This window comes from Tenrec ecaudatus, chromosome 12 (assembly GCF_050624435.1).
Source record: "Tenrec ecaudatus isolate mTenEca1 chromosome 12, mTenEca1.hap1, whole genome shotgun sequence".
Lineage (NCBI taxonomy): Eukaryota > Metazoa > Chordata > Mammalia > Afrosoricida > Tenrecidae > Tenrec > Tenrec ecaudatus.
In genome coordinates, this window is record NC_134541.1 from 1,087,625 (window position 1) to 1,098,089 (window position 10,465).

Here is a 10,465-nt window from a genome sequence, read left to right on the forward strand (position 1 = left end):
CCTTTATGAATCATTTTGTTGGGGGCTCTTTCAGATCTTATGACAACCTATCATTCAATTGTATTAAGCACTTGTCCATATGTTGCCATCCACATTTCCAAAATACTTTCCTACTTGAGCCACTCACATCAGCTCTCTCCCCCACTTTCCCCCCTGCCCACCCTGGTGAATCCTTCATCAGTTATACATTATTATTATTTCCGAGGCCCAACCGCTCCTGGGGCTGGGTGCTTGATCCCTGGTGGCGGTACTGACTGGCGTGCCTGCTGCCCCTGTGGGTTTCTAAAACTGCCCATCTTTCACCAAAGCAGAAAACCATTTCCTGTTCCTGTGTTGTGGCTAGTGGTTTCAAACTGCTGACTTTGAGGTCAGTGGTCCAAGGAGTAACCACTACCACCAGGGGTCCCCTGCCACGTTACAGGAGGAAGAGAGAGAGAGACAGAACAGGTGTGAAGAGAAATTGCTGAGATGAGCGCAGAGCTGTGTGTGTGTGTGGGGAACCCAAGTGGAACTTCAGGAGAGCACAGTTTACAAGTCACGGACCAACCAGAATTGGATGTGGTTCCTGTGGGCTTAGAGGCAGGGCCCCCTGGTTCCCCACCCCCACCCCTCAGATTACAGAGTGGATGGTGGGTGGGCGTGGGCCCAGCCCAGATGAAAGACCTGGTAATTAATACACACTCACCAAGCCCTACCATACACAAGTCCTTTGAGGTGGCCGCAGAACAAGCAGAGATGCAAAAGCCATCTGGGTTGAAAACACAGGGGCCTTTGAAATGGTAAGGATACCAATCAAGGCCTGGGTGAAAGGCTGTTCTAGTGGCTGATTTGATGTTAGATCAAAACTCAGTTGCTCCTAAAAGCCCGGTGCTAGCCTGTGGGTGAGGTGGGGGCTGGGATGTGACAGTAGCTGAGCAGAGGGGAAAAGCCTTCGGATATCCCCAGCCCTCAGTTCATGGAGCCAAGCTCTCCTGGCCCACGCTCCCAACAAGCCCCCCATGTGACCCTGGTCCTGCCTGGGGTCTGGATGGAGGCTTGCCTCCCCCCACCCCCCCAGCCCCAGTAAATACTGCGGAGGGTCCCTAGGTGGCCTGAGCGTTCACCCGGATATTGGGGGCACTGGGCTGTGAAGTACAGCCTGCTGTGGCGGGAACCAGGGCAGGGAGGTGGCCCTCACAGCTCTGCACGGTCACAGTCGGGTCACTATGAGTGCCCAGCTCGGCCTGTCCCCTGCAATGCACACCTGGTGAGTGAGCCAGCCAGAGCCCCCCAGGCCTCTGTCACTGCTGATGGATGTGAGGGGACATTGTTCATGCCCCCGGCCCACGCCAGGCCCTTTCTGCTCAGCTCACCAGGGAGTCTGGGCACTGAGCAGCATTGATCGCAATTAGTCAGCACTGTGGGTCCCCCGCTAATTAAGAGTGTTAATTAACACAAATGAGTCTAACCTCAGCAAATTAGCCAGCCAGGGAGGGGTGTGTGTGTGAAGTGCTGGGGGCAGACCGGGTGTCAGGTGGTGCTGGCTGAAGGAGGCAGAGGCTCGATGCCCCTGAGTGATGGCCCGGTGCTCCCTGCACAGTCAGAGCCACTCCGTGTAGTAAGTGGGATTTATTTGTGCAGCAGCCTGGAAAATCCTCTGCCCTGCACTGGCGCCCAAACCCCTTGGGGGCAGCCGCCGCCAGTGTGGCTGTCCTGACACGCTGCAGCTCAGCGGTGGACCTGACCTGTGAGGGCACTGCAGCTCACTGGGCCGTCGGCCACCTGCATGCCGGGCCCCTCACAGTCGTCCCGCAGCTCCTTCAGGCGCAGCAGCAGCGCCTCCAGATTCTCGCCGGTGGTGGCCGAGAGGGGGATGACGGTTGTCCTGGGCCCCAGGCGGGCCTGAAGCTGAGGCAGGCGGGTTCTGGCCTCAGGGAGGTCGATCTTGTTCCCGATGATGGCGTGCGGCCTCTCAGACAGGCCCCGCTGGTACTGCTCCAGCTCCTCCTTCAAGTGGCCGAGCTGTGCCCAGGGCTCGGGAAGCGAGAGGTCCAGTACAAAGAGCAGGAAGCCGCAGCGCTGGATGTGGCGCAGGAAGGCCAGCCCCAGGCCACGGTTCTGGTGCGCGCCCTGGGCGATGCCGGGGATGTCGGCCACTGCGGGAGGGGGCATACAGAGCAGGTCAGGCCCCCAGCCCTGGGTACCCTCCACCCAGCACCTGGAGGGCAAGCTGGGATCCGCGTGGGACTGCTTGGCTACAGGCCTTCAAGGCTCGGGATTCCTTCCAAGGAGCAGCAGGAAGTCAGGGAGCACAGCCCGGCCTTGAGATTCATGGCCTGGTGGGCTCCGGAAATGGCATCCCATTTGTCTCCATCCTGAGACTGCCCACATAAGTGAAGAACAGTCCCTTGCCCACACTGAGTTACACCAATCAGCCCTGTCTAATGAGGCCACTTTTCACCTGCCAAAGATACAGGGAAAGCCGCTGGAACACCTGCTGTACAGGTGGGCGGTGAGGACTTCCTGATGCCCCACAGGGGCGCCACTGCACTGCCAGCCCAGTGGAAGTGAGGAGCTGCCTGCCTGCTGTCTGCCTGGCACCCCTGGGGGCAGGAGGTCCCACCTGTCACCTGCTGGTGGCCTTCGTAGTGCACGACGCCGACGTGGGGCTTCAGGGTGGTGAACGGGTAGGCGGACACGGCTGGCCTGGCGTTGGAGATGGCTCGCAGCAGCGAGGACTTCCCGGCATTGGGGAAGCCAACCTGCAGAGTGCGTGCATGGGCCAAGTGTAAGTCCCGCACCAGCCCGCGTGGGGGACCAGGGTCGGGAGGAGGTGACCACAGGCTTCCACGGTGGTCGTGGGTTGGCAGCCCTGGGGAATGGAGTGAGGGAGCCCAGATTCCATAAGGCGGAAGCGTCAGCTTCTCCGGGGATGGGGGTGGCGGGGCAGCTAACAGCAGGTGAGCGAGGCGCCCCCTCCCTTTGGGGCATCAGGGGCGGATCCGATGGTGAGAAGACGACACCCACCATGCCCGCGTGGGCCACCGTCTTGAGCTCCAGGAAGAGGACGCGCTGCTGCCCGGGCTGCCCTGGGGTGCAGGTCATGGGGGCGCGGTTGTCATTGGCCAAGAAGAAGCGGTTGCCCTTCCCTCCTGCGCCCCCGAGGGCGGCGATGTACTCGTCGCCCAGGTGAGAGAGGTCGGCCACCGTCTCTCGTCCTTCCTTGACCAGCGTGCCCAGCGGGACCTGAGGGACAGCGTTCCGACGGTCAGAGCCCGGAAGGACAAGGGGCGGGGCCTGGCTCGGCTCCGCCCTGCGGCGCCCCTCCCCCTGTGATGCTGCGACAGGACGCGCTGACGTCATGACGCAGGGCACGCGTGACGTGACCCCCGTCAGCTCTGGGCTGCTCTGCCACACAGAAGCCCCTTTCCCAGACATGCATGCACGCACGCACGCACGCACGCACGCGGCTCACCCGGATGTAGATGGACCCTCCGTTCCGCCCGAAGCAGTTCTTCCTGCCGCCGTCCTCGCCGTGGGCACCCTGGTAGCGGGACAGCACAGTGGCCAGCGACGTGACCTGGCTGTCAACTGCAGAGAAGGCCCATCAGCCCGTGCCCGGAGCCACGGCACAGCCGCCCTCGGGGCGGCCAGCAGCAGGATGACTTTTGGGGAACCATCTCACTTCCCATTTCCCTTCAAGAAAGCCCATTTGAGCATTTTAATAGGGACGTCCACCTAATGAAAGCCCCGTCCACGTGCCGGTGTTCACCTTCATGCCCGCCCCACAGGGCCCTTTAGGGACCCACCGCCCGGGACTGCGTGTCTCGCCAGGGGCCCCGTGGGCACCTGCCTCTCAGGATGACATGGCCACCGTTGCCTCCATCCCCACCGCTGGGGCCTCCGAACTCCTTCCGGGGCTCGCTGTGGAAGCAGCTCATCCCACTGCCTCCGTCGCCGCCGCACACGAGCACTCGCCGGTGATCCACAAAGTACCTCTTCTGCGGAGAGTCCGGAGCAGCCCACTGACTAGTGACCCGCCAGAAACCAGAACTCCCGCAGCGCTCAACAGGCCCCGCACTTAGCTAGGAATGGAGGCCTGCGACGGGGGCACTATGGCCTGGGAAGAACTGCCTAGAGGGGTTCAGAGCAACAACCACAAAGATGAGCCAGGAAGTTCACATTCATGGCCAGGAGCAACTCAAAAGGCGGGGGTGGGCGGTTACTATGTGCCACACAAAGAGGTGGTCAGTGCTATGGAATTGCACACGTAGAAACTGCTGAGCTGGTACATACCGTGCTTGTCTGTCCTCAACTCCCTCACTGCCATCAAGCTGTTTGCAACACACAGCGACCCCAGAGGACAGGGCAGAGCTGCCCCTGTGGGCCTCCGAGAGCTGAGAGTCTCATGTTTCTCCCAGGGAGCCATTGGTGACTTTGAACTGCAGGCCTTGCTGCTCACAGCCCAGGGTGTAACCACTACGCCAACAGGCCTCAACAGCAGAAAATAGGAGGGCAAACCAAAAATTATTGCTGTGAGAATCGCAGAGGCCTTTATTGAACACAAATGTCAACATGTAAAGCTGTTGTTTCTGCACGTGTCCTCCCGATGCACACGCTGAGGATGGCGGTGTGTCTTGCTGCAGAACTGTTCCTGGGGATTCTGAGCCTTAAGTCTTACATGACGCTGAAATAGCATCCACGAGGGACCAACTCTCGCTCTTTTCAATGGGCTTGGAGATTCGAGAGCAGAAATGAGTCCGAAGGGGGCAAGGTCGGGGCTACAGGGTGGGTGCGGTAAGGTTTCCCAACAAAATTCCCATAGGCTAGATCTCCCTCCCCTAGAATAAGCAAGTGCACTGTTTTGATGGGGGTGGAAAAAACGTGTTTTTTCCCGGCTTTTCTCTCACCACTGTTGCCTCCAAGCTTCTTACAATTTGTGTCCTTTAGAAACCAATCAAGATGACCTTGGGCATCCTACCCAAAAAAAGCAAGTGTCTCTGTCACTGACCCCTCTGCTTTGAAATGACCCGGCCTAGCGGATCCCTCCAGGGACCGAAGGAGACTGAACAAGGGTGTCTGTAGCTGTGTACTGCGTGCACACTCATGCTGATACACACTTTGCTTGGGATAAACCCGTGTAGCCTGGAACCCAGCAGCAGCACTCTTTGACTTAGCCTCCCCAGGCCCGTCCATCTGGAACGCTGGCTATGAGCAGGTCATTGCATTTGCCCTCGGCTAAAAGCTGGCACGGCCGGAAGGGTCCGTGGGCTGCAGAGGGAGGGGTCAGCGTGGGGTGCATGCCATAGCTTGCCTCAGCTGAGTTTACAAGAGCAAGAAAGCCAGGACAGCTACAAATTCTACTCCTCAAACAAATACAGAGCCGCTCCCACGTGTTGTGGTTTCTCCAAATAGAAATATGTGAGTGAAACCATCGGTCTTTTTAATGAAGTTTTTTCTGCGTAGTGAGAGGAAGAGCCCTTTCTGGGGCAGTCGGGCGTCAGGCATCCAGAGCACAGGAAGCATGGGGCTCTGCGGCCGAGCCGCAAACGGCGTGTTTCAGAACCAAGGTTTCATCAGAGCCTTTGCCTGAGGACCAATCGCTCCTCAGGTCCCGACTTGAAGCGTCCACTAACAAATGGCTATTTAATAAATACTAACAGATTCTATCACAGAATCGACCCCTGAGGCCCCAGGGCACTGTCTCTGGGAGGGTGCTGGCTGCCTTCCTCCCCGAGTAGGTGGGTGTAGGGAACTGCGCACTGGACCCTTGCCAACGCCTAGGGCAGCTCATCAACCACATAAGTGGCTCTCTAAAAAATAAACTATCACACGGATATTTGGCACCACCACATGGAAAAACCGTGAATTACGACGACAGAAATTCAAGCCAGCCCAGCAAGTCCCTGAACAAGCCAATGTGGTGGAATCCAGAAGTGGCCAGAGGCAAACAGAGCCCAAGTCAACTGTGTGTGTGTGTGTGTGTGTGTGTGAGAGAGAGAGAGAGAGACAGAGAGAGACAGAGATGGGCACTGAGCTTCCATTACCAAAACTCACTCACGGCCACCGAGTCGATGCTGACTCATAGGGACCCTACAGGACAGGGTAGACCTGCCCGATGCGTTTCTGAGACTGTAGCTCTCTGAAGGAGCAGAAAGCCCTGTCATTCCCCATGGAGTAGCTGGTGGTTTAGAACTGCTGACCTTGTGGTTAACAGTCCACGCATAACCCGATTTGCTCCCATGTCAGAGAATGAAAATATGCAGAAGCAGAGCGGGTTCAGGGTGGCTCGGGGGAAATGCTGAGAGGCCCCAGCTGAGGAAACACACACCGGCAGGTGCCCACCCGCCCAATTCTCGTGACACGTGTATTTGTGTCACCTTTCCAAGAGCAGCTTGTGCTCCATGAGGCCTGGTGGTGCAATGGTTAAGCGCTCAGCTCTGAACATCAGGGTATCAGCAGGCGCCTACCAGACGTGACGGTCAGCTTCTGCAGCCACTGGCCTCACGGGCCCTGTGGGTAGGAGCAGACTCGATGGCAGTGAGTGACGTGTCTCTTCAGCAGCGTCACCAGGGGGACCCTGAGGGGAGCTGCAGGCAGATGCCTGCAAGTTTAGCACTCTTACCAGTTTTTTTTCGGAAAGCAGTTTCTTCTGGGGGGCCTCCTGGCGCTTGGCACAGTTGGCGCAGCTGGCTGAGAGGAGCTTGGGGGCAGGCTGTGGAGGGAGGCAGCGGCTTGCCTGGAGGAAAGCCCAGGGGGGCTGGGACCAGCACCCCACACCCTCCCACGCAGTCAGCCATCTTGCTGAGAAAAGTCTGGCAGGTATCATAGCCACCTGACAAAAGGGGAAAGGAAGAAAGCCAAGGTGACCCATCAGATCCAAACATCCGGCTGTCCCCAGAGAAGAATGGTTTCCAACATGGAGACCTGAGAGCCATGCTTCTGAGGCCACGCACCACCGCCCCCCAGGAGGATGAGGGCTCGCCTGAGCCCCAGCCTGAGGGCCACTCGGGGCAGGTGTGTGGTGTGGATGGATTTAAACCAGGAAATCGCCACAGCATCAGACACCTGGTGAAGCAAAGCACTAGAAAGGGAATCTGACCTCTAGTTTCTCAATAACCATCCCACTCCTCATCACCGAGTGCTGCCCCCAGCAGCTCTGTGCTGTCAGCTGGGCCCAGCGGCCAAGCCCATAGGCCCTGGGTCACTTACCCAGGGTGCAGCCAGTACAGTCTGCAGCTCCACCCCCTCGTCTGTCAGAGTCCATTCCGACTGCAACCCCACCCAGGGTCTCCAAGGCTGTAAACCTTTACACGGGCAGACAGCCTATTTCTCCCATGGAGCAGCTGGTGGATTTGAACCACCAACCTTGTAGTTAACAGTCCAACGCTCACCCAGGGCTCCTCGTATACATGAATCAGATCAAGACCAAAAACACCGCCTTTGGGTCGATTTTGACTCACAGAGAGCCTGCAGGACAGCGCAGAACTGCCCTTCAGGTTTCAGAGGCTTGTCAATCTTTACGGGAGCAGACAGCCTCATCTTTGATTAGTGGGTTCAAACCATTGACCTTACAGTTAGCAGCTCAGACACAGGCCACTCGGCACCAGGGCTCCTTGTGTGATATGACAAGCAGGGTGAGCTCATTCCTGAGAGGGACTGGCAACAGGTGTGTGGTCAGCACACATGACTGCTTCTCCACAGGTAGGGCCTGTGGCGCCTGGCTCACCCTCTAGGTGCCTGGGCTGTGAGGCCTCTTTCTCCCTCCCCTGAAGGCTGAGTGCCCCGGCACACAGATGGCTCCAACAGCTTCGTTTGTAAAGGGCCAACCCTGGCAGCAACCAAGATGTCCTTCAGAGGGCCAGTGGCACGGCCTGCGATACAGCTACGTAGAACCAAGTGCCATCAGAGCCAAAGCGAAGTGCACCACCAGGCCACAAGACGACGTGAATGCTGATTTCTGAGGGAGCGACTCTGGGTGGCCCAACAGCTCAGCAGCTGGCCAGTGGCCGGAAGGCTGACAACTTGATGCCACCCCACCCCCCACATGCCATGAAAATCCTGTGTGGCACACAGCATGGCTCTGCCCGCAGGGGCTGCCGAGGGAGAAGTGACCCAATGGCCATCACAAGCAGGGCAGAGGCAGCCGGTCAGAAAAGGCAGCCTCCCGCCTGGCTGCCAGCACAGCAGGTGACACTAGAGAGGGGACACCGGAGGGAGCTCGGGCTCAGGGCTTGTGGCTGCTGCTCGGGGAGGATGAACAGGCGGAGCCGGGGCGCTGTGAGGGCAGTGCCTGGAATGTCCCTGTTTCGACACCCAGCGTCTGTACCACAGGCTGGAAGCTAAGGAGCCCCCTGGGCTCTCATTTGTAAGGATGCCTCACGGGTGCTGCGTCCTCAGAGACAGGTGGACCTCCGGCTGGGAGGTAGGAGTCCTGGGAAATACCGTGGAGGGGAGTGGGGTGAGGGACCCCTGTGCTCCTTGCCCAAGCTCACAAAGTTCTAGGGGCCAGCACTGCAGAGGAAGCCCAGAAAAAGCCACTCCCACCCTACCAGCACCTGTCACAGCTGGCTCAGTACAGGGGGCAGGCAGGCTCTGTCCTCCCAGGGCAGTTAAGACTGGGGAAGGGCCACTGGCAACATAGGACGGTCAGAGTCCACAGGCCTCTGTAAAGTGTGGACTTTACAAACCACCCCCCAGGACCATACATGGCTACACTTATTTCTTACAAGCCTTGGCATTGGCCTACTAAATCATAAGGTCAGTAGTTCAGTTCCACCAGCCCCTTCTCAGGAGAAAGAGGCTGCCTACATCAAGATTTTGTCTCAGAGATGACCTCGATGGCAGTGAGCTTGGGTTTATACGAGTGGGCGTAAGCCCTGGTGGTGCCGTGGTTCAGCTGTTGTCTGCCAAACTGCAAGGGTGGCGGTGATTCCCAAAGGCGCCAGCCTTGGAAATGAACGGGCAGGCCTACTCTGCGGCACAGGGTCACTAGGAGCCAAAATGGACTTGACAAGGCTTTGCTTTCCATGAGGGGTAACGTGTTTGCTGGGCACCTTTCCCCCCACCCCCACTTGCTCTTGCACACTTACTTTCTGTCCTTCCTCGGAAATGCAAGTGTACCCACTTGTCTAACGGGTCACCACCACACCATGTGACTTCACAAGGCAGGAGCACTTCCCCATGGGGTTCCCACGTTGCCAGTCCCTGTGGCAGCACACTGCCACATCTTTCTCAGACCACGGGCCTTTCTGTTAGCGGGCAGGTGCTTAGCTGACTGTGCCAGGGTTCCTGGAAACAGTCCACCTCCGTGAGCTTTAGTTACAGGCAGTGGGCTCTGTGGTACACATCTTTGCTTCGTATTGGTGAAAATGCATGTGTGCTTGTGTGTTTAAAGTTTAATTTGTGATTTATTTCCAGAACATAGACTATAGCATTCAAATTTAGTTTGCTTTTAAAAAATATTTTAATGCGTCTTTTTTCTTATTAAAATCATTTTATCGGGGGCTCTTACCACTCTTGTAGCAATCCTTACATCGATTGTATCAAGTACATCAAATAGACATGTTGCCATCATTACTTCCTACCTTTACTTTCTATGGAGCCCTTGGTGTCAGCTCCTTTCCCCCTCCCTGCCCCACGCCTATGTTCTCCTCGTGCGATTATCCGTGCATACTATTAACGCACCCTGGGCTGCTAACCCCAAGGTGGACGGTTCAAACGCACGCCATCTCGGCAGGGACTTACAGCCCCGGCTGCGACAGCAGTGGTGTGGGGCATCCTGTTAAAGAGTGCACACAGGAAAAGGCAGCACCGTACTGAAGACGCTCAGGAGAAAAGGCACCTCTATGAGAGGTCAACCGTGAGTGCTGCACACGTCTCTGGCTAGGGTGGGCATCGGGCCTTCTCGGAGGGCGGGTCCTAAGCTGCACTGGGGGCCATGCCCGGGCTCGGCGGGGCCTCGTCTCCAGCGCTCCCCGGGCACCACGCTGGGGTCGCCGCGGGGCCGTGTGCTCCGGCCGCGGCAGCCCGCGCGGCCGGCTCGCGAAGGGCCGGTCTCAGAGCCGCCCGGCTCCCGGCCCAGCCCGCGGGACGCGCGCCCGCACTCACCTGCTCCAGGGGCGCACGGCTTCCGGGTCACTCGCCCCCGGGGGCCAGGGGATGCTTCCGGGTCGCTCGGCCCGCGCCGCGACCCGTAGGCCCCGCCCTCTCCGCGGCGGATCTCGGGCGCGCCTGCGCACACCGTCCGGGCGCGCCTGCGCAGACGCCAGCGGACTCGGGAGGGGCCCCGGGGCAGAGGGGCTTTGGAGACGCGCGCGTCCGGACGAGCCAGCGGGAAGCGGACGCCGCCTGGACAGACTCCGGGCCGCTGCCAGGGCGTGGCGGCTCTCCTCGCGGATGCAGCCCGGCGCCCACCGGGGGCCCCGAATGCCATGCCAACACCCTCCTCCCGGACGCCCCCCTTTCACCGAGAGCGGGAGTCTCA

At 58.8% G+C, this 10,465-nt stretch overlaps 1 protein-coding gene across 1 annotated transcript; it reads right to left on the reverse strand.

Annotated features, from left to right (window-relative positions):
- Positions 1 to 1,593: 1,593 nt before the first annotated feature.
- On the reverse strand, positions 1,594 to 10,149 carry MTG2 (mitochondrial ribosome associated GTPase 2). The gene is made up of 7 exons (XM_075528351.1): positions 10,090 to 10,149; positions 6,605 to 6,814; positions 3,833 to 3,980; positions 3,455 to 3,570; positions 3,007 to 3,225; positions 2,603 to 2,741; positions 1,594 to 2,135 (listed from the first exon to the last, which is right to left on the reverse strand). Exons 2-7 carry the CDS (start codon positions 6,806 to 6,808, stop codon positions 1,708 to 1,710), a joined length of 1,254 nt encoding a protein of 417 aa, XP_075384466.1. The 5' UTR covers positions 6,809 to 6,814; positions 10,090 to 10,149; the 3' UTR covers positions 1,594 to 1,707.
- Between the last annotated feature and the right edge of the window lie 316 nt (positions 10,150 to 10,465).

Coding starts and splice junctions, on each gene's coding strand:
- MTG2 (XM_075528351.1), bottom strand. CDS start 6,808: ATGATACCTGCCAGACTTTTCTCAGCAAGATGGCTGACTGCGTGGGAG. Junction 3,226..3,454: donor GAGGGTCCATCTACATCCGG/GTGAGCCGCGTG, acceptor GCTGTCCCTCAG/GTCCCGCTGGGCACGCTGGT. Junction 2,136..2,602: donor AGGCCACCAGCAGGTGACAG/GTGGGACCTCCT, acceptor CCCCTCCCGCAG/TGGCCGACATCCCCGGCATC.